Genomic DNA, 24622 nt, shown 5'->3' on the forward strand with positions numbered 1-24622 from the left:
AGGAAACCCACGCAGACACGGGGAGAATGTGCAAACTCCACACAGTCATTCACCTGAGGGGGGAATTGAACCCGGGTCTCTGGTGCTGTGAGGCAACAGTGCTAACCACTATACCACCGTGCCGCCCATTTGCTTTCCTTTACTACAGGCTCAACCTGCACGTTTACTTTGAGAGAACCCTGGACTAGAACTCCCAAGACTAGAACTTCAGACTTCTAAATTTTCTCCCTATTTGGAAAATAGTCTATGCCTCCTTTCTTCCTAACAAAGTGCATGACCTCGCACTTTCCTGTATTGTACTCCAGCTGTCACTCCGTTACCCACTCTCCTAACCTAGGTAGACAGGCAGGAGGCTGGAAGAAAACAGCAAGCCAGGCAGTATCATGAGGTGGAGGAGTTGACGTTTGGGGTTTAACCCTTTAGGACTGGGGGTGGGTGTAGGGGGAACTGCAGATAAAGGGGGTGGCAGTGGTAAATCTAGTAGGTGGAAGGGAGCCACCTACTGGATGTAGTTTTGCTTGCTTAGCTGGAAGGTTCATGATCAGATGTTTCATAAACATACTAGGTTACATCTTCAGTGAGCCTCCGGACGAAGCATTGCTAATGATTCCTGCTTTCAGTTTATATGTTTGGGTTTCTTTGGGTTGGTGATGTTATTTCCTGTGTTGATGTAATTTCCTGTTCTTTTTCTCAGTAGGTGGTAAATCGGGTCCAAGTTAATGTGTTTGTTAATAGAGTTCTGGTTGCAATGCCATGCTTCTAGGGATTCTCGTGCGTGTGTCTGTTTGACGTGTCCTAGGATGGATGTGTTGTCCCAGTTGAAGTGGTGTCCTTCCTCACCTGTACGTAAGGATATTAGTAAGAGAGGGTCATGTCGTTTTGTGGCTAGCTGATGTTCGTGTATCCTGGTGGCTAGTTTTCTGCCTGTTTGTCCAATGTGGTGTTTGTTACAGTCCTTGCACAGTATTTTGTAAATGACATTAGTTTTGCTTGTTATCTGTATAGTGTCTTTCAAGTTCATTAGCTGCTGTTTTAGTGTGTTGGTTGGTTTGTGGGCTACCATGATGCCAAGGCATCTGAGTAGTCTGGCAGTCCAGACAAACCAACGGAACACACACAGGATTTCCGATATCAGGGTTCTTAGCAGAGACAGTAATGCAGAGACTTGAACAAATAGCTCTGCCAACCATCCAACCCAACTTTGGGTCCGCTACGTGGGTGACACCTTTGTCATCACTAAACAAAACAAATTAGAGGAAACCTTCATGACCATCAATAATACCCTTAGCTGGCATAAAATTCACTAAAGAGGACAGCAACAACAAACTGCCATTCCTAGATGTCACAGTACAGCAAACAGCCAATGGGGAACTTGAAACCAGCATCCACAGGAAAACAACACATACGGACCAAATATTGAACTACAGAAGCAATCATCCCAACATCCACAAATGAAGCCGCATCAAAACATTATTTCAACGAGCCACCACACACTGCAGCACAGAGGAGCTACGCAGAGCAGAAAGAGATCACCTATACAGTGTATTCAAAAAGGATGGGTAACCAACGAACACAATCTGCAGATTTCTCTGCAACAAACCCAAAACACATCCAGAAACCCTAGCCACTCTCCCTTACATCAAAGACATCTCTGAAATGACAGCCAGACTACTCGGACCCCTTGACATCATGGTAGCCCACAAACCCACCAACACACTAAAACAGCAGCTAATGAACTTGAAAGACCCTATACAGAAAACAAGCAAAACTAATGTCATTTGCAAAATACCTTGCAAGAACTGTAACAAACATTACATTGGACAAACAGGCAGAAAACTAGGCACCAAGACATACATGAATATCAACTACCCACAAAATGACATGACCCTCTCTTACTAATATCCTTAAATACAGGTGAGGAAGGACACCACTTTGACTGGGACAACACATCCATCCTAGGACAAGCCAAACAGACACGCACGAGAATTCCTAGAATCGTGGCATTCCAACCGGAACTCTAACAACAAACACATTGACTTGGACCCGATTTACCATCCTCCTGAGAAAAAGAACAGGAAATGACGTTACCACAGGAAATGACGTCACCAACCCAAAGAAAGCAGGAATCATCAGCAAGACTTCATCTGCAGGCTCACTGATGTTACCCAGTATGTTGACAAAACATCTGAACATGAACCTTCCAGCTCTGCGAGCAAACCTACATCCAGAACCTCAACTTGAGCTACAAATTTTCTCAAAACTTGCACAGCCACCTACTGGATTCATTCCTCCCATTGACCAACCTCCCATTGCCTATCATTACCTATCCCCACTTCACCGCCCTGCTCCCACCACCCCCTTTATCTGCAGCTTACCCTACACCCACGTCCAGGCCTGAAGAAAGATTACCGAAACGTTGATTTCTCCAGCCTTCTGCCTGTCTAGTTTGGATTCCAGTATCTGTAGGTTTTTTTTTTTGTGTTTCGCTCTCCTAACCTGTCCAAATCCATCTGCAGCCTCCCCACTTCCTCAATGCTACCTGTCCTTCTACCTATCTTTATCTCATCTGCAAACATAGCCAGAATGCTCTCAGTTTCTTCATCTACATCATTAATGTATAAAATGAAAACTTGTGGTCCCAAAACTGATTCTTACGGAACATCACTTGTCATCAGCTGCCATCCTTTTATTCCCATTCTGTGCTTTCTGCCAGACAGCCAAGCATCTTGCCTCTGACACCTTGGGGCCCATTTCTTACTCAGTACCCTCTTGTGCGGCACCTTGTCAAAGGCCTTCTTGAAGTCAAGGTAGATAACATACATTGGCTGTCCTTGATCTAACCTGCTTGTTATTTCCTCAAAGAACTCTAGCAGATTTGTCAGGCAATACCTCCCCTTGGTGAATCCATGCTAACTTTGTCCTGTTTTACCATACACTTCCAAGTATTCAGAAATCTCATCCTTCACAATGGATTCCAGGATCCACAACAGAGGTTAAGCTAATTGGTCCATAATTTTCTATCCTTTTCTTTACTCCCTTTTTAAACAGGGGTGTCACATTTGTGATTTTTCAGTTTTGGGATCATCCCTGGGAATTGGGAATTCATTTTACTAGTGATTTCATAGAATGGGAATTACTTGAATTATCAGTTTGTTTTGGAAGTTCTTGACAAACTAGTTGCTTAACTTTATGAATAAAGAGAAATCTTTTGAGTTTTTAAAAATAGATTCCTGCATTTTCTCACTAAACTGCATGATTTTGTTTTCCTCTCTTTTCAGTGGGTGTAGATTGTTGAAACCAGACATTTTGGTTGGCTTTGCAGAGTTGGCATTTCTAAAGGAAATCGTAATTTCAAACCATCCACATTTAACTGATGTAATACTGAAGCAGTTTCGAACTTTAACTGACAACAGAGTGTATGTCACACAGAAGAACAAGAGAAATCACGATAGATGCGATTGTTATTTTGTTTTTGGTCTGTGAGTGGACAAAGCAAAATGTTTCATGCGTGATTAAGGTATAAGGTTGACTGAGAACTGAAGAAATGTGCTCATGACACAGATGGACTGGATTCACAACTATCATGTTAAACGTCTGGCAAGCGGAAATCCATGAAGTCAAATGACAAGCTTATTGATATGTGCATACCAAGCATTTTAATTTAAAATTGTCAATTGTCATAATAACAAAAGTCATTTATAGTTTGGTAAAACATTTATTCAATTTTATTATTGTGTTTGTTTATTATTCTATATTACACATGTGTATGACCACCAGGGGGATCTCTTGCACAAGTTTCACATCATTGTGATTTTAACCCTTGAAGAACTACACTTTTTAATATACCTTTCATTATAGAGACATATTCTCAGGTTTCCAAAATTGTTTTCCGTCTTTGCCAGGGAATATTTGTTTGTCACAAGTAGGATTGATAAAGCTATATGGAGAATCTTAGCAAAATCTTCAGATTTTTTTTTATAAGAAAGAAGATAATAATGTTCTTCTGAAAGAGACTTGTTTCAGTTGAATACAAGATGGCCATAAATCTCTCAATGGGAATTTTATTCTCTACAGTCTATTCTAATATAACATGATAGTTCTGTTCCTGTGCGATCCCACGTTATAAGAAAATCACATACCAACACCATTTAAACCAATGGGACCGGAATCGCATTAGTCAATACAGGTAAGGAAAGTTCATGTTTTATAAATAATGGCCTAAACTCTTCAATCACATTATAGTCAATTCATGTTGAAGAAACATGCATTATAGCAGAACTGACTGTAATAATTTTAATAGTAAAATTAGCAGTAATATGCAATACGATAATCATAGTCATACAACATGGAACTCGACCCTTCAGTCCAACCAGTCCACACCAACCATGTTCCTAAATTAAACTAGCTTCATTTGCCTGTGCTTGGCTCATCTCCCTCAAAATCTTTCCTATTTGTGCGCTTATTCAAATTTTAAGCATTATAATTGTGATGTTAATGTTCATAGTCTCACTAATGGCAAGTTGAGGTGGTATTAATGTCTGAAAAGTCTAAAATAAATAAACTTTATTTTAACTTTTGATCTCTGCTGTGTGGACAGTTGGCAAGTTGAGTTTAACAAGACTCTTAATTTAATAAATAGATTTTTTTTAATGGATAGAATAATTTTATGAGAGCATTTGATTAGCAGCAGTTCCAAACTGTGACAATACACAGGATGTCAGAAGACTGGAGCTTGGCTAATATGGTGCCAATATTTAAGGAATGTGGGAAGGAAAAACCAGGTAACTATAGACCAGTGAGTCTGACATCATGATGGGCAAGTGGAGGGAATCCTGAGGGATGGGATTTACATGTATTTGAAAAGGCAAGGACTGATTAGGGATAGTCAACATGGCTGTGTGGGAAATCATGTTTCACTAATTTGATTGAATTTTTTGAAGAAGTAATGAATAGGACTGATGAGGGCAGAGTGCTGGAAGTGATCTATATGGACTTCAGTAAGGCGTTCAACAGGGTGCCTCATGGTAGACTGGTTAGCAAAGTTAGATCATGTGGAATACTGAGAGAACTAGCCATTTGGATACAGATCTGGCTCAAAGGTAGAAGACAGAAGGTGGTGGTAGAGGTTTGCTTTTCAGGGTTGCCTGTGACCAGCAGTATGCCATAAGAATTGATGTTGGATATAATGCTTTTAGTCATTTATATACATAATTTGGATGTGAACATGGGAGGTATAGTTAGTAAGATTGGCGGTGTAGTGGACAGCAAAGGAGGTTACTTCAGAGTACAACAGGATCTGGATCAAATGGACCGAGAAGTGGCAGATGGAATTTAAATTAGCTAGATGTGAGGTTAGCTAGAGGTTTGCATTCTGGGAAGGCAAATCAGGGCAGGATGCGTTCACTTAATAGTAAGATCCTGGGGAGTGTTGCTGAACAAAGACCTTCGAGTGCAAGTTCATAATTCCTTGAAAGTGGAGTTGCAGGTAGATACAATTGTGAAGAAGGCATTTGGTATGCTTGCCTTCACTTGTCAGTGCATTCAGATTTAAGCGTTGGTAGTACATGTTGCAGCTGTATAGAACATTGGTTAGGTCCCTTTCGGAATGCTATTTGCAATTCTGGTCTACCTGCTTTAGGAAATATATTGCAAACATGAAAGGATTCAGAGAAGATTGACAAGGATGTTGCCAGGCATTGGACGGTTTGAGTTATAAGGAATAGAGTGAATAGACTGGACCATCCAAGGCTGAGGGGTGACTTTATCAAGGTTTAGGAAGTCATGAGGGTTATGGATAGGGTGAATAGCTAAGATCTTTTCCCCGGATGGGGGAGTCCAAAATTAGAGGACATAGGTTTAAGAGGAGAAGAGAAATATTTAAAAGGGACCTAAGGGCAAGTTTTTCATGCAGAGTGTCATCTATGTATGGAACGATTTGTTTTATTGTCACTTGTACTCAAATACAGTGAAAAGCTGTGTTTGTGAGCAGTGCAGACAGTAAGCAAGGACATATAGATCATAGGGTGAAAATAAAACTTGGACTGAATAAGGCCTACAGAGCTACCAGAGGAAATGGTGGAGGCTGGTACAATAAAAATGTTTAAAATAGCAAGGTTTTAGGGAGATATGGGCCAAATGCTGACAAATGGGACTAGATTGATTTAGGATACTGGACTGAAGGGTCTGTTTCATGCTGTACAACTGTATGACTCTACATTACAGAATTACTATTCAGGTTTAGAGATCTTTGCTTTTGCAGATAATGAATGACTGTGTACAGATATCAGAGCCCAGGTTAAAACAGAGTCTGTAACAGTGGAAAGTGAGGACTATAGATGCTGGAGATCACAGTTGAAGAGTGTGGCGCTGGAAAAGCACAGCCAGTCAGGCAGCATCTGAGGAGCAGGAGAATCGACATTTCGAGCATAAGCTGTTTCTGTAATGGTGCTGTCCTCTGTGGTATCTGCAGTGAGATGTATTACAGATTCTAATTGTGATGTAACTTCATCTTTTTCAGTATAATCATTTGTGCAGTTTAGGCATCATATTACTGACGAAGGCAGAGAATAGCAAGAATTTCTGGTTTGCATTCATGAAAATATTCTATGTGGTTTCAGTCTATTGAGGAATGAGGAACTGCTGGACTGGTTCTGGGAATGAGGTTGGGCTAAGTGAATCAACTCAGTCAGGGATAATTTAGGGGATCGTGATTGTTGCATAAGAAGATTTAGTTTTCCCTCAGTAAAGGTTAAGGAACAAGCCAAAGTAAGAATAATTAGGTAGAGGGAAGCTAGTTTCACTAGGGTAAACGTAGATCAGCCTAGATAAATTAAGAGTCATTGATAAGCAAGCAAAACTTGAGTTGGGCAATGAGCTCCCCTGAAAGGATCCAAGTAGTCAAGGTATATGACCACAAAAGGAAAAGGGTAGGGCAATAAATGCAGAGTTCCTTGGATGGCAAAAAGCAATCGAGATTATGTTAAAGCTGAAAAAAGAAAGGATTATGATGTCAGGCGGATAATTCAATTGAGAACCTGGGTAAATTTAGAAAGTTCAGAGAGAAATTGATGAAGCACGTAAGAAAAGCAAAAGAAGATGAAGACACTGGCATCTAACACTAAACAAACAACAGAGTCTTGTGATAAAGCAGTAAGTCTCTATCCCTGGGTGAGCAGTTCGTGTTGAAATTCTATCTATTCTGGAGGTGTGTCACGATGTGTCCAAACAGGTTAATTGAAAATAACTTTGAGTACCTAAGTCTGTGGCACTGTGACAGAGTCCTTACTCTGGGCCAGGAGGTCCACGTGCAAAAGAACAAAGAAAATTACAGCAAAGTGGGCGGCACAGTGGTTAGCACTGCTGCCTTACAGCGCCAGAGACCCGGGTTCAATTCGGCCTCAGGCGACTGACTGTGTGGAGTTTGCACGTTCTCCCCGTGTCTGCTTGGGTTTCTTCCGGGTGCTCCGGTTTCCTCTCTCAGTCCAAAAGATGTGCAGGTCAGGTGAATTGGCCATGCTAAACTGCCTGTAGTGATAGGTGAAGGGGTTAATGTAGGGGTATGGGTGGGTTGCGCTTCGGCGGGGCGGTGTGGACTTGTTGGGCCGAAGGGCCTGTTTCCACACTGTAAGTAATCTAATCTAATCTAATCTAAAAAAAGGAACAGGTCTTTCAGCCCTCCAAGTCTGTGCTGATCCAAATCCTCCACCTAAACCTGTCATCTATTTTCTAAGGATCTGAATCCCTTTGCTCCCTGCCCATTCATGTATCTGTCTAAGTGTCATTTAAGATGTATCATCATGCCCGCCCCACCACACCATTGATATCGCATTCCAGGCTCCCACTACCCTCTGCATAAAGAACATTCTACAAATATCTCCCTTAAACTTTTCCCTTCTCACTTTGAACTCGTGACCTTGAGTAATTGAGTTCCTCCACTCTGGGAAAATGGTCACTGTTCTCCATTTTGAGAAACTCCATTCCACCTTTACTCTCTGTATCCTGTTGCCCAGCCAGTTCTTTATCCATCTAGCTGGTACACACTGGATCCCATACGACTTCACTTTCTCCATCAGCCTACCATGGGGAACCTTATCAAATGCCTTACTGAAGTCCATGTACATGACAGGCTCATCGGTCTATGATTACCTGGATTATCCCTGTTATGCTCCTTAAACAAGGGGACATCATTAGCAATTCTCCAGTACTCCAGGACTTCACCCATATTCAAGGATGCTGCAAAGATATTTGTTAAGGCCCCAGCTATTTCCTCTCTTGCTTCCCTCAGTAACCTGGGATAGATTTCATCCAGACCTGTCGACTTGTCCACCTTAATGCCTTTTAGAATGCCCAATACTTCCACCTTCCTTATGCTGACTTGACCTAGAGTAATCAAACATCTATCCCTAACCTCCATTTCTGTCATGTCCCTCTCCTCAGTGAATACCGATGCAAAGTGCTTGTTAAGGATCTCACCCATTTTCTCTGACACCGCACATAACTTTCCTCCTTTGTTCTTGAGTGGGCCAACCCTTTCTTAGTTACCCTCTTGCTCCTTGTATATGAATAAAAGGCTGGGATTTTCCTTAACTCTGTTTGCTAAAGATATTTCATCACTCCTTTTAATTCCTCATTTCAGATTGGTCCTACATTCCCAATATCTTCCAAAGCTTCATCCGTCTTCAGTTGCCCAGACATTGTATGCTTCCTTTTTCCTCTTAGCTAGTCTCTCAATTTCACCTGTCATCCATGGTTCCCTATTCTTACCATTTCTATTCCTCATTTTCACAGGAATATACCTCTCCTGCTCTCTAATCAACCTCTCTTTAACAGCCTCTCACATATTGAATGTGGATTTACCTTCAAACAGCCGCTCCAAATCTACATTCCCCAGCTCCTGCTGAATATTTGTATAGTTGGCTTTCCCCCAGCTTAGCACTCTTCCTTTAGGACCACTTGTAAGTGGGTTAAAAACAGATGTATCTGTTTTAGAACAGAACCTCAAACCAAAGATAACCTTTTAAGATAATGTTAAAAATCACACAGCACCAGGTTATAGTCCAACAGGTTTAATTGGAAGCACTAGCTTTTAGAGCACTGCTCCTTCAGGTAGACCTGATGAAGGAGCAGCGCTCCGAAAGCTAGTGCTTCCAATTAAACCTGTTGGACTATAACATGGTGTTGTGTGATTTCTACCTTTTTACACCTCAGTCCAACACCGGCATCTCCAAATCTTAAGACCATGTGTAGGTAAAATAACTAGAGAAAATCCACAGCAAAAAGCAGCAGAGGTGGTATATCTCTAGACAGAGAGCGAAAACTTTTAGTCTTAACACTAGAGCTGAAAGTGTATTTGAGGAATAGGAAGTCAGAAACCATGGTCATCAGACAATTTGATCAACCAAGATCTTATACTGTCAGAATGCCTGAAAGGACATTTGGGGGGAACAGGAAGTCATTGATGTTGTGCAAGCCAAGAAGTGAGACTGAGTATAATTATCACAGAATTTGGGACAACCAATCCTGTGGTAAATCAGAAACTGTGCAGAAAGGTACAACAATTCCTGACATGTTACAACTTAATCATCCTTGTATTGAATAGAAGCGGACCACATTAAGGCATCCAATCATAATTTCAGATTGCCTTAGTCTGTTAGGTTCAGACTTTGATGTGGGAGGGAAGGATTGATGGTGATAACAGTAATGATGATAATGAGGTTATTAATAACATTAATGATTAGCAACTGTTAGTAAAAGCAAACTACTGGGATAATGTCAGTCAGATGGGGAGATATGTTGAGGAAAGGTATGGGGTAATAAAATTCATGTAAATCATGATGATATCACTGATCACATGATAGCCACCAGTCAGAGAGAAATCATCAGAATAAAATGAGAATGTAAAAAGAGATGTCTTAAAGAATGCTCTACAAACTAAATTTCTTATCCTGCATTGTACAGACACAAATAAAGTGGTTTAACAGCACATCCATTGTTAAGAATGTAATTTAGAGATAGCAAGCAAACAGTCTTAGGGACAATATATGTGCAGATATCCACAGCTCAGTGATATGCCAGACCTGTATCTCATTGTGCAGGTATAAGTATTAGTTTAAAGCACAAGATAAAGCATTTACAATACCATAAATTGCTAGTTACTGATGACATCAAGGGATAAGGCGATAGTGTAGGAACATGGTGTTTGGGTTGATGATCACCCATGATATAGAACGATGGAGATAGCTCAATATGCTAAATGCTTCTGCTACTATGTTTCTACAAAGGCCCAATTCAATCCATTCCAGTTGTGAAGATTAAACGATATGTGGGAGTAAGGAAAGATAGCAATGGACTTATGAATTTAGAAGGCCTTGCTATGATTATTCGCTCTTTCATTTAAACGTAGGCTACATGCTTTTAAAGATAATTTACTACTTTGTCAATTGTAGCTTTTTAAAAAAATTTGACATGCTTTGCTTTGAACTCACTTTTGAGCTTGCACAATTTGGTACCATTATGGCAGCTTAGTGACTTTTTCATGTGGTTGCATATCTCATGGTATAAGAGGCGATACTTCACATTTTTTATAACATTAGACCAGGGCTAGTTGAGAACAGTTAACAGGAAGGGAAATTTTTATAGGTAATTTTATGGTATTCTATTTTCCAAATGAATAACACTGGAAAACACATGATACCATAGTGTATTCCAGATTTTACTTTGTTTGCTGCCAGTGAAATATATTTAAAATGTGAGTAATTTTCTGAGTAACCATAACATACGTTAAGGGGTAAGTTTAAATAAACTTTTAATAATTTTTGAGGTTGATGATAATCTATATCATTTTGATATATATTTTTGATGAAAATCCTGTTTGATCAAAAAAAACTGCAATAATCAGTTAAATGCTGTTAAATTTAATTTTTATATTGAATTTAACAACTGTCATAAACAATCAAAAATCAGTGAGAAACAGTGAGGTCGAATATTTTCAATTCTGGTCACTTTAGGATGCTGATTTCTCATTCTATCACTGTGTTGACCTGAACATCAGATACAACAGCATTCACACTGAGGCAGACACAAAACAGGAACTGTTAAACTAATGATGCATCTGTTTTAGCTTAGATTTTGGTTGCTACAGGGCTAGCCAGTCTCCATGGATATGTGTAAACCTCACTGGTTTTCACTAGTAAGGTTATTGATTCAGAGTCAATTTGCTGAACGTGCTGGAAATTTCATTGCTTCCTAGCCATTGCTTTTTAAAATCAATTTGGAAGAGTTGGCTGAAATTCCTGGACATATCCTTTGAGGTGAATCGAATGTTTGAAACTTGTGCTGGTTTGTTTCATAGTGTGGTCCCAGAAGAAATTATTAATTCACTTATTTCTATTCTCTAGGCATAACAGCTTACTCCTTCACAACTTCCTCATGCAATTGTTTCCTGAATAACATGTAATTTTATTCAACATTAAAATTACAAATCCAGCTTGTGTTTCAAATACTTCCTTGCTATTCTCCTCTAACTCGTATAATGCTTAGGATCTATAGTTGTTGGCACCCATTTGTATTGCTTTGTGTCAAATTTCCTTAACTTCCCCAAAGCAAATCTCCCCTGTGTTTCTTTTGTGCTCCATTTTCTTTCACATAAGTGCATCTGGAGCATAGCCAGCAGAGGAGCTCAAAGCCACTTCACCCTTATGTCATTCATAACAGTGCTTTTGTCCTCAACAAGAAAACCCATATGATGAAAGTTTTGAAAAAAAGCTATTAAATCGTACTTAATGTTCAGAGTTGTTCCTCTTCCCAATCTAAATCCAGCTAGGAAATACAAATTCCCATACCAAATATTGCACTCATTTTGTCTTTACAGCCTTAATTCTTCAGGAAGCTTTCTATTAGAAAAAAGATATTGCTTTCTTTTGTACTGCTATCACATAATCTGCACCACTTCTTTTCAATGATGTGCTGGTGCTAGTTTCCCAGTCTATGATCAACATTTGCAATAGATTTTGGCTTGGTGCATTATCTAAATACCAATGCTAGTGTTTTGTCTTCTTAAGGAAATAACTGTTCTAACTTGTACTTAGTAAACCACTAATTCCAGTTTACCCAAAAATAAAGGTGGCCTACCAACATGCAATCAATTACTCTTACTCTTGTATGGAATGAAACAGATGTACTTGCAGCTACTTCACATGACCATTCTGAAACTTTTGGAACTTCAGATAATTAATGCAGCATTTCATGTTGCTCAAGAAACTAGCCTTGATTTTGTTGTAGTTTTGATTTGGCAGTAACTCATTTGATTCTGCAATGTTCATGCGTTATCGAAGCAGCTCACTATAGAAGAAGCTGGCCAGCATGATTCTCATCTATTATTTTATAGAGCTAATATTCATTCTTGAAATAAAAGAAGCACCATGCAAACTAACAATTTACCAACTAATTTTGAAAGTTCTGCCAGTTTCACTCATTTTTAAAAAATATAATATCAATAAAGGTGTAAAAAAATAAAGTTGCCGTAGTCCTAACAGATCAGAGGGCTTCTAGATCATTAGAGAGAGAGAGAGATGCCTAGTGGTGGTTTCACCTGAGGGTCACTATGCCTCAGGTGAGGGGAGAGGTTGAAGAGAAGAGTCCTTTATGATAATTTCAGTTGGTGGGAATTAAGCCCATGCATTGGGATAACTCGGCATTATTGTCCAAACAATTGAACTAACCAATCCCCAACAGTGTAGTCATAACAGCACAGCCATCAACAGCTTTCCATTTTGTATTCAGAAACAATTTTACCAAACAGTTATACATCAAATCTATCACTGGTAAACATCCATCAAGGGCTTCTTGACCTCCACAAAGGCTGATCCATAATTGCTTGTTTGGAGTAATGAAGTTGTGCATCAATAGTCATGAAACAGTTGCGCGGAAAGTAAGACAGTACATTCTGTACCAAATTGGTAATAATAATATAGTCTTTTGTTTAATACACATTAGTCAGATACCAGCGAGATCAGTCAAATAACAAACAAAGACACTTTTGCAGATTAAATCCTTAGGTCTAGCATATTGGACATTCACACTTAATATTCAACAGCTATTATAGAAATTGAACATTTGATTTTAATATAGCTGTGCTCTGACAAGCTCTCTCTGAATTACTTGATGGCCTGGTTTCTAACACCCATTCTTTCACCAATGCCCATCTACAAAACAATATGTTTCCTTGAATATTATTAAGTTAAATCTTACAATTACACATAGGCATTAACACGTAAGCAGATAAGGTCTGCATTGAAAGGTGAAAAGCTTGGAATTAGGAAGTCATTCTCACCTAACATTTCCAATGAGTTGATGAAATCCATTTAAACCATAAATTGCCCTGTTACAGTTTGGATTTTTATTTTGTTGCAAGTTCTTAAATTGCAAATCTGTTAACTTGAGAGGGTGAAGAAAAGACTTACAAGGATGTTGCCAGGACTGGAGGGTTTGAGCTATAGGCAGAGGCTCAATAGGTTTGGGCTTTTATCTCTGGAGTGTCGGAAGCCAAGGGGTAACCTTAGAGAGGTTTATAGAATCATTTGGGGCATGGGTAGGGTGAATAGCCAAGTTCTTTTTCTGAGGTTGGAAGATTCCAAAACTAAAGAGCATAGTTTTAAGGTGAGAGGAGAAAGGTTTAAAAAGGTCCTGAGGTGTGGCTTTTTCACACAGAGGATTGTGTGTGTATGGAATGAGCTGCCGGAGGAAATGGTAGAGGGGACTCTATTTACAACATGTGGATGGGTATATGAATAGAAAACGTTTAGAGAGATATGGGCCAAATGCTGGCAAATGGGATGAGGTCAGATTGGGATGTTTGGTCAGAGCAGACAAGTTGGACCGAAGGGTCTGTATGACTCTACCACTCCTGAGTAAAGCAATAATGTGCTCACTTATGCCCAGTTTGGGTTCCACTAGGGTCATTCAGCTAATTTTATTATAGTCCTAGTTGAAAATCTCAGAAAAGCCAAATTCCAGGGAAAGTGACTGCCCTTGACATCAATGTGATGTTGGATTGAATATGGCAGTAAGGAGCCCTAGCAAAGCAGAAGTAAGTAGCAAATGGGGAATTTGCTGAGTGGAGTCATATTGAGCATAAAAGAAGTTGGTTGTTGGAGGTTGATCATCATTGTCCCAGAACATCAGTGCAGCCATTCCTCAAGATAGTGTTCTCGGCCTAATCATTTTCAGCTGCATCACTAATGGTCTTCCCTGTATTCATTAAGTCAGAAGTGAGGATGTTCATTGATAATTGATAATGTGCAGCACTATTCGCAACTCCTCAGACATGGAGGCAGTCAATATCCATATGCTGCAATACCTGGACAAAGTACATGTTTTGGCTGATATATAGTAAATAATATTTGTGCCACACACATGCCGTGCAATGAACCTCTTCAACCAGAGAGAATCTAACTATTGTTCTTTGATTTTAATGGTATAATCATTGAATTCCCATTCCCAATATCCTGGAGATTACAGTTGACAGAATTGGACTAGCCTTTATACAGAGTGCCTTCAATAGCAGGTTAGAGGCTAGGAATTTTGCAGTGAGCAACTCAGCTCCTGATTTCCAAACCCTGCCTAACATCCACAAGGCACAAGTCAGGAGTACAAAGCATATTCTCTCATTGCTTGGATGATTGCACCTCCAAGAACACTCAAGAATCTTGACACCATCCAGGCAAAAGTAAGCTCTTGATTGACACCCTATCCATTACCTTCAGTTTAACTCGCTTCACCACCGATGCACAGTAGCAGCAAGGCAGACAATCAACGTGATCTACAAAACAATCTACATGGCTAGTATATGAAGCCATTAATATTAGAAATGATAGTAAAAATTTCTTCCAATACATAAGATACAAACGAGGGGCAAAAATAGAAATTGGGCCACTCCAAATTGATGCAGGAAGGCTAGCGATGGGAAGTAAGGAAATAGCTATAGAACTTAATAAACACTTTGTGTCAGTCTTCACAGTGGAAGACATGAGTAATATCCCAATAATTAAGGAGAGTCAGGAGGCAGAGTTGAGTATGGTAGCCATTACAAAAGAGAAAGTGCTAGCAAAGCTAAAAGGTTCAAATATTGATACATCTCCTGGCACCGATGGGCTACACCCTAGAGTTCTAAGGGAGGTGGCTGAGTAAATAGCGGAGATATTGGTTGTGATCTTTCAAAAATCACTGGAGTCAGGGAAAGTCCCAGATGGTTGGAAAATCGCTGTTGTAACCCCCTTGTTCAAGAAAGGATCAAGACAAAAGATGGAAAATTATAGGCCGATTAGCCTAACCTCGGTTGTTGGTAAAATTATAGAATCCATCATTAAGGATGAGATTTCTAAATCCTTGGAAGTGCAGGGTCGAATTAGAACAAGTCAGCATGGATTTAGTAACGGGAGGTCATGCCTGACAAATCTGTTAGAATTCTTTGAAGAGGTAACAAGTAGGTTAGAACAGGGAAACCCAGTGGATGTTATCTACCTAGACTTCCAAAAGGTCTTTGATAAGGTGCCTCATGGGAGACTGCTGAATAAGGTGAGGGCCCATGGTGTTCAAGGTGAGCTACTGGCATAGATTGAGGATTGGCTGTTTGACAGGAGGCAGAGAGTTGGGATAAAAGGTTCTTTTTCAGAATGGCAGCTAATGACAAGTGGTGTTCCGCAGGGTTCAGTGTTAGGCCACAGCTGTTCAATTTATACATTATTGATCTGGATGAAGAGACTGGGGACATCTTGGCGAAGTTCGCTGATGATACGAAGTTAGGTGGACATGCAGGTAGTTCTGAGGAGGTGGGGAGACTGCAGAAAGATTTAGATGATTTAGGAGAGTGGTCCAGGAAATGGCTGATGAAATTCAATATGAGCAAATGCGAGGTCTTGCATTTTGGAAAAAAGAATACAAGCATGGACTATTTTCTAAATGTTGAGAAAATTCATGAAGCCAAAGTACAAAGGGATCTGGGAGTGCTAGTACAGGATTCTCTAAAGGTTGTTTTGCAGTTTGAGTCCATGGTTAAGAAAGCAAATGTAATGTTGTCATTTATCTCAAGAGGGTTGGAATATAAAAGCAGTGATGTGCTACTGAGACTTTATAAAGTTCTGGTCAGGCCCCATTTAGAATACTGTGTCCAATTTTGGACCCCACACCTCAGAAAGGACGTATTGGCACTGGAGCGTGGTAGGCCTGGAATGGTAGGCCGAACATACGAGGATTTTGGGATTGTATTCATTAGAGATTAGAAGGTTGAGGGGAGATCTAATAGAAACTTATAAGAGATTGTATGGCTTAGAAAGGGTGGACGCTAGGAATTTGTTTCCATTAACCAGGAAGACTAGAACTCATGGCCACAGCCTTAGAATTAGAGGGGGTCAGTTTAGAATGGAATTGAGGAGACATTTCTTCAGCCAGAGAGTGGTGGGCCTGTAGAATTCATTGCCACGGAGCACAGTGGAGGCTGGGATGTTAAATGTCTTCAAGGCAGAGATTGATAGATTCTTCGCCCTTAATTCCTTGCGAGACCATGGGGAGAGTGCGGGTAAGTGGAGTTGAAATACCCATCAGCCATGATTGAATGGCGGAGTGGACTTGATGGGCCGAATGACCTTACTTCCGCTCCTATGTCTTATGGTCTTTTGATAGCCTGCAGTAATTCAAAAGGTGTCTTCAACAAAACCCTCCATATCCATGGCACCTATCACCTACAAGGACATAGACAGCAGATACATAGGAACAACACCATTTGCAATTTCCCCTCCAAGACACACTATCCTGACTTGAAACTATTTTTGCATTCCTTCACACTTGCTGATTCAAGAGGATGCGCTTAATACCTAAGGACAGCAACAGTGCAAGAAGTCAACTCACCGGCATTTTCTTGAGGACAATTATGGATTGGCATTAAATGCTGACCAACTCAGCAATGCATATTCCCATGTATAAATAAAGAAAACATCTGGATTAAACTTATACCCTCTCGACAACACTGGTTTCTTAACAATTTAAAAGATGCAATTCTATGAAGTATCGTTTCATCTCAATAATCTGGCATGGGGTTATGCGTTAACAGGAAATGTGTGTAAATGTGTTCTGCTTTGAGTTGCAAAGTAAAAAATTATGTCCATGATTATTTGAGCAACGTTATTATCAGCATGAAGAGAGTCAAATTTAACTGAAGATCGAAAACAAAATCTATTGTGCAAAGGCATGGAAATTAAAGGTTTTATTTGAAGAACTGCAGTTCTTTATTGCAGACTATTTGCTTTGCAAGGGCTGACTTTTACAAATAGAGTTTGATTGCTGTTGAGCAGAAATAAAGGACTCAACCTCTATCATTTTTCCAAAGTCACTTGTCCATTAAAACACTTCTGTTCTTCGTTTTGCAATCACATTCAGAGTTTTGCCTGTTCATTCCTATTCCATCACAATTTAAATGTCCAAATTTCAGAGCACATACACTGTACTCTGCTCTAATGCCACAACCAAACAAAGGATCATTCTTTCCCTTTGTTGTTTGCACTTTTTTACTGCATTATACAGAATAAGAATTTGAAGGCAACATTGTTTTGTTTGAAAATGCAAATAATGAATAATTGAAATGACATCAAATAAATTTATTTGTAGTGCATTCATTGGCAAAATTGACAAAGCAATATAACCGCACAAGAAAAAAGTATAGTAGATGCAAGAAGCTTTTGGATTGCTGATGTGGAATGTGGAAGAAATACCTTTTTAATGTTATAAATATGTGTGCAATATTTAGCAGATGGCATTTCAACTGGAGCTTTGTCTGCTGTGTATTTATAAGCTTTTACTGTTTTTAAACCCTTTTACACCTTTAGATGGATATACGAGTTTCAATTCAGGACTATTTTGAAAAATAGCAGGAAAGTTATCCCTAGCCAATACTTATTTTTCAATCTTCATCCCAAAAAGCAGGTTATCTGGCCATTATTACTGTGCTGTGTGTGGGAGCTTGCAGTTACAAATGAGCTATTATGGCTCATTCATTACAACAGCTACTTCACCTCAAACACATTTTATTGGTTGTAAAGTGCTCTGAGACATGCTTCTGCAGACATGAAATGTACTTTGTACCTGTAAATGTAAGCCTTTTTATATCATGTGCAAAATTCTTGGATATTAACCTCTGCTCAAAGTTGATCTTGTTTTCTGCTGTTTTGTAATAAGAAGTGTACCAACAATGAAAAGAAGCCCCTTTTTTACTGTGATTTGTCATCAGAAAAAGAGGTGAGCTCCGATGCAGATTACTTGCATGATGCAGTAATACTGTACGTCATGGGTGCTCGTGAAATGTTAAAGGCGGGAAAGGACCCATATGATGGAAGAATTTGTAGTAAGAATTTGTAATAATATAATAATACAAGTTAAAGGAAACTCTACATGTGGTATGCTAACAATAAGCACCAGTGATGCACCATGCTTTGCTACGTAATGGGGGAATATAGGTTCACATTTGAAATTCACTCCACCGAGATGTCTAAAAAAAAGATGTTTTGTAATTTGAGAATTCAGGGGAATGTCAAGGTTGATCGTGCATAAATCATTTCCAGAAAAATTGATCTCCCAATCTCTTTATCAGCAAACGGGATCTGCTACTGAGGAACCATTGCACTTGGTAAATTGTATTTAGATATTTGAGGATGTGAACTCAAACTGAGAATGGTGAAGCCAATTTATTGTGGCTATTCTATAATATGACGAAGGTGGACATTGTTATGTGGTGTCATTGTATGTACAGACCAGTGATGGGTCAGATTAATTGGAAGCTATTTTCGCAGTTCCTTAAGTAATGAATTATAGATGTGGAGAAAGTCAATATTCAATGTTCCCCATATTTTAGAACTTCCATTGAACACAAAATTGCACTTTATGTTGAATTTCAATTAATCATTTTATAAAACATAATGAAAGACACAAATATTGAACATAACGCAATATAAATTATTTGAAAATAAGGGGCTGGATTTTCTGAGAAATGACAATGTTCTGAGAGATATAGAGCTGCAGTTCCGTAATGATGGTTCTATTCTAGTACAGAACTGTTGGAAGGAGACAAACCCACCCCCTCTTTCACAGCAGTCAGCTGCTGTATTCTGATATTTCAAGTTCTTGACAGTCACTTTGACAGCTGCTGTCAAACCTCAGGTACATAAGATGTGTGCTGTTAGGGTGCAGACAGCGTAGGATTCTAGAAATGTAGGGGAGAAATAAGGTGCCAGCTAAGTAGAGAACCAGGTGGGTAGGCTATCAGGGTACCAGATATGTAGGGTAGCAGCAAAGAAGAGTGCCAGCTAGTAATGTGGTATGATACCTGGGATAGGATGCCAGATCAGTAAGGATAGGCTTCCAGCTAGGTAGGGTGCCAGCTGCATAACGTGCCAGTTAGGGATGGAATAGATGCAAAGGGTAGGTTACCAGATAGGTGGGGGGGTAGGCGCCACATAAGTAAGGTTCCAAAGTACCAGATAATTAGTGTGTCAGCCGGGTAGGCTGCCAGCTGGGAAGGGGTAAGGTGTCAGGTGTAGATTGCCAGATGAGTAAGGGCTAGGGTGCTAGTTTAAATAGGATGCCAGCTGGATATGGGATAGAGTGCCAGGTAGGGGTGGTGGTATGGTCAGGCCCAGAGGAAGTGTACTGCAAGTGAGGTAGGTTTTGGGTTAGGTTGGGTGGGGTGTGAGAGCAGTGGTTGGGCATTGTGGAGGGAAGTTCAGATTTAGTCTGGTCGAATAGGGGAAGAGAATGGATCAGGTCAGGGTTTGTGGGGTATATGCGGGTTTGGGGGAGCCGTAGTTGGATGTGTGTAAGGTAAGTTTGGGGTCAGTAAGCATCTACTCAGGAGTTAGACTGTGCATTTAATAGTCTAACTTTTCCTGAGTAACTATTTTATTTAATTTCATTGGAACTATCCAAAGCCTCTGATTTCAAAGGAAGCTTTCAGAGGGTTCCAGGTGTAGATCCGTCAGAAAATTCAATTTCCTGGCCAATTGTGTCAGAGTGTGTTGTGATAAGGATTTTTAAGAGGTCCTATGTGCAGCTCCCATCTACATTGGAATAAAGGTGGTCTGGTCATCAGAAAATCCAGGAAAACATGTCCACTTCGCTCCGTGAATTTCTTAACTTGAGTAGCAGTCTGTATTTTAATCTGTTAATTTTGAGTATTTGATCACAGATCACCCCAGAGGTACGATTAGATAATTTAATTAAAGTCAAACTGATAAAAGTGATTAGTGGAAGACAAAGGCTCTGAAATAGTTGGTTTGAGATTGTGTGCTTGTATATGTATTAAATTTATTAATGAAATGCACATTCATAAAAGCTAAGATATTAAAGTGCTATGGTTCACTGAAACAGGATGCTCAAAATTACGAGTTGAGGTTGTAACTTAATTTTCTTTTCAGATTTTTAAGTTTTGATTTTCATAAATGATAATCATTTTACGTGCAAATCCACAACTCAGAATGTATGCAGACTCAGATTATAAAATGTTGCAATACAGAAATTCTGTTTGGTCTGTTAAATCCGCCAAGCATTTTGCTTTATATGGGCCAGCTACTCTATTCCTACTCTGCTGTTTACTCTCCATAATCTTTAATATACTTTTATTTACAAAGAACTGTCTATTTCTAGTAGCATTTGTGGATAATTTTCTAATAATACTTATGGCAGAGATTTTTTTTCAAATTTTCCTTTTTGTTCTTTTTGTGATGCCTTAAATTTTCCCTTATTACCATTTTGCAGACCAATGGAAACCATCGACCACATTTATCCCATTATAATTCTTTGTACATTTAAAAGCCTTTCTCAGGTCACTTTTCAATCTTCTCAGTTGTAATGTATCAAAAAAACTAACATCTCAAGCCTTTCTTCATAACTAGAATGCCTCAGCTACTCTTGTAGTATGCTAATAATTCTATACTGAACACTCAGTTTAGATTAGATTAAATTCCCTACAGTGTGGAAACAGGCCCTTTGACCCAACAAGTCCACACCAACCCTCCCAAGAGTAACTCACCCAGACCCATTTCCACCTGACTAATGCACCTAACACTATGGGCAATTTAGCATGGCCAATTCACCTGACCTGCAGGTCTTTGGATTGTGGGAGGAAACTGGAGCACCTGGAGGAAACCCACACAGATGCAGAGAGAATGTGCAAACTCCACATAGACAGTCACCCGAGGCAGGAATCAAACCAAGGTCCCTGGTGTTGTGAGGCAGTGGTGCTAACCACTGAGCCACCATGTCACCCCTTTTGCTTTAATATCCTTAAAATATTTGTCCAAAACCATTTATCATACTCAAAGAGGAACATAACTGTGGTCCTGTGCCCCTTTACAAGATAAATGTTACTTCCATGTATTTACACTATACCTTTATGGATACAAAACTAGGATTTTGACTACCTCTTTTGTCCTTATTTACTACTGCTATTTGTTTGAGCTAATGCATTTGCACACCAAAGTCCCTTTACTGATATATTTAATTACATTAAATTAAAGTGTAACATTTTCCCCTTTGTTGAAACATTTCTTCACTTTCCTCTTTACTTTAACTTGGATCTTACCTATGTGCCAGACTGCTTGACTACTCAATAGTTCCTGTGATCTTTCACACACTTTGGCAAAATATGTCATATTCCTTTATAATTCCAATGATTGTAAACTGAGTTCTTAAGACATAGCAAATTAAAATGGCTCAACTTAAACTCTTGGAGAACCAGTCACCAAATATTACCAGAGTGTGTAACTTTCCTTTGTACCTGAATAATTCATCGCTAGGAGACGTATAGTAAACAAAAAGTCACCAGATCATAAGGATGCTTTCTCATTAGGTGCTTTAATCTAAGAGTCACTGTGCCTCAGTTGAGGGAATAGGTTGAGAAGAGAAGTTCTTCATGGTCAGCTTAGCCTGTGTCGGACACAGTAGGTGCCACGCTACATCACAAGGTAACTGTCCAGCCAACTGAGCTGGCACCAAGGCACAGGAAAGCTGCCTGGCCAGTAATAAACTAAAACTGAAGAAATAAAAATGCGAGGTATGTTGGCTCAATAAAATGTTTAAATGACACACTGACCTTTTGGGATATGTTATTAGCTTGCTCTACTTGTCTCACCTGTGTCAAAGCATGATGTAGATAAAATGCAGGTTAGCTCATGTTTGAATTTTTCAACATTTCATGACATCAACTATCTTGAGGATTAAAATCCTAAACAAATTTTTTATGGTTTATACATTCTGTTCCCTGGAAAACTGGAAGTAAGGCAACTCAAGATTGTTTCCATCCGTCTGATGTCAATGGACTGGGCTGAAATTATGTTCTTACCTATGTTGCTTGATGTTTATCTACCAGTAGACATCTTCGTGTCAACATTGGGACTGAACCATGTAATTGTATAAGTGTATATGCCCTTTCTAGGGAGGATCAGGTAAATCATTCCACAATTTTGATGTCCTCGGAAAAAATGAGTGAGAGAAAATTATTTGACAAGTCTTGATTTTAAAAGCGTGAATGTAGAGAGCACAAAGATTATAGTTAAATTGATGTGAGTTGTGGTTTGAAGACTCAAGTGGTAGAAAATAATAAGTAATTTGATGTCAGTGCAGAATATTTTGATTGACAGATTGACAAAAATCTGACCAACATTTGAACAAGATGAAAAGATGGCTACACAGAATAAGAAATGAGGGATTATGACATCAAAGGTTTACAAGTTTGTCAGATTGATATCAAGGGAAATAAAGATGTCAGAATTTTACCTGAATTTAAAATTTATTTAACTATGTTCTCATTGGAAGTACTTTAACCTGCATGAAGGCATCTCTCTGGAAATGATAGAGGGTGCTTCTATAGAATAGGGGCAGATAATTATCCATGGAGAAAAAGACAACTTTTACCACCCCAACACTGTATAAAGCCTTATGAAACTAACAATATCAAAACTTTTAAACTTAGGTGGTTGTATTTCCAGATCCAAGTCAGTCAGTGTTGCAAAAACCAAGACCCCTTTCTTTGTGGATAGAGTTTATTAATCACTCCAGCCTTGCAGCTCCTTCCATATGCCAGTCATGCTTGTTCTCTCTTTATATCTACCTATTGATGAATTAAGCCCAATCTCCTGCTTAACTGCTTGCTACCTTAGGAGAAAGTGAGAACTGCAGATGTTGGAGATCAGAGTCAAAAGGTGTGGAATAAAATCTACCTTCCATATTCCCCGTTCTTTAAATAAAAAAGGAGTGGAATTTTCTGCCTCTCTTGAGCAGCTTAGGCAATGGTGAAATAGTTGGTGAAAAGTGGTAAACTAATTAGAATTACAAAGTCAAGAAAATTTTTTTTTTAAGATTAGATTACAGTGTGGAAACAGGCCCTTTGGCCCAACAAGTCCACACCGACCCGCCGAAGCGCAAACCACCCATACCCCTACATTTACCCCTTACCTAACACTACGGACTATTTAGCATGGCCAATTCACCTGACCTGCACATCTTTGGACTGTGGGAGGAAACCATAGCACCCGGAGAAAACTCACACAGACATGGGGAGAATGTGCAAACTCCACACAGTCAGTCGCCTGAGGTGGGAATTGAACCCGGGTCTCTGGCACTGTGAGGCAGCAGTGCTAACCACTGTGCCACCATCCCACCCAACACTTCCCTTCAGATTTAAAAGGTGAGGTCAGAATGCTACTAATGAATGGCAATTACCTTAATTCTGTATATTCAAATCTCATTATTAGCTGATTAGCTCATTTCTTTTCCAATTCTCCTTTCCTTTTCCAATAGCTAGACAGCACCAATTCCCAACATGAAGTGGGGTCTTCATCCAACTGCTAGATCTCTGGGTCTTCATCCAACTTTGTCTTCACCACAATGTTCCTGCACGCTCCATGAATGCCGTCTTCTCCTATACTTCGTCCAAGCAAGTCAGCAAAGGCAAACTATCAGCATCACCACATAATAATGGTTGCTTTTAGACCAACTTACCCAGCACTTCAGACCTTCAAGACCTCAGTTTGGAGCTCAGGACACCAATGACTTGCATGCTTCTGACAGGTTACTTTGCACACAAGGACACCAATGCATGTATCGACACAGGATGCACGAAATGACTTTCTCAGAAAAAACCTCAAGCCTGAGGATGGATTTCTTTGGACTGGGTCACTGATGGAGTGATTACAGTGAAAGAAGGCAATTAAAGATAGAAAAGTGCTCTCATAGAATGCACGAGAGGACAGGGAACTCCAGAAGATGGCATTTTCATGAGCTACTTTCACTGTAGCCTCTGCATGAGAAGTTTGTATGGGCAACAAGACATGCAATTTGTAAAACCATAAATTCAAGGAGTGAATTGAGGACATTGGTGATTATATAAAGGGATAGAACAGAAATGGGGGAAGCTGAAAAATCACTGGGGACAGAGACAGCAACACAAAAGGGAACATAAAATTTATGGTAATTATCGTGTGTGTCAGATGCAATCTTGAATGACTGTGTGCTCCCTTGAAAAGCTAATATGTAGAATGAATATTTGCCTTTGGATATGTGCAGATTTGTCACTGATTTCATA

At 39.5% G+C, this 24622-nt stretch overlaps 1 protein-coding gene across 4 annotated transcripts in view; it reads left to right on the forward strand.

Moving 5' to 3' along the window:
- The window catches only part of LOC122553497 (uncharacterized), a 113756-nt gene extending 106324 nt beyond the window's left edge, over positions 1-7432 (forward strand). For all 4 annotated transcript variants that reach the window (XM_087989740.1, XM_087989739.1, XM_087989741.1 and 1 more), the window contains one exon: positions 3279-7432. In XM_087989740.1, the coding sequence (XP_087845866.1) occupies positions 3279-3483 (205 nt within the window). In that variant the 3' untranslated portion in view covers positions 3484-7432. The remainder of the gene's footprint in view (positions 1-3278) is intronic.
- The last annotated feature ends 17190 nt before the right edge of the window (positions 7433-24622 follow it).

This window comes from Chiloscyllium plagiosum, unplaced genomic scaffold (assembly GCF_037043375.1).
Source record: "Chiloscyllium plagiosum isolate Xiang-an unplaced genomic scaffold, Cpla_swu_hap1 HiC_scaffold_8, whole genome shotgun sequence".
Classification (NCBI taxonomy): Eukaryota; Metazoa; Chordata; class Chondrichthyes; order Orectolobiformes; family Hemiscylliidae; genus Chiloscyllium; species Chiloscyllium plagiosum.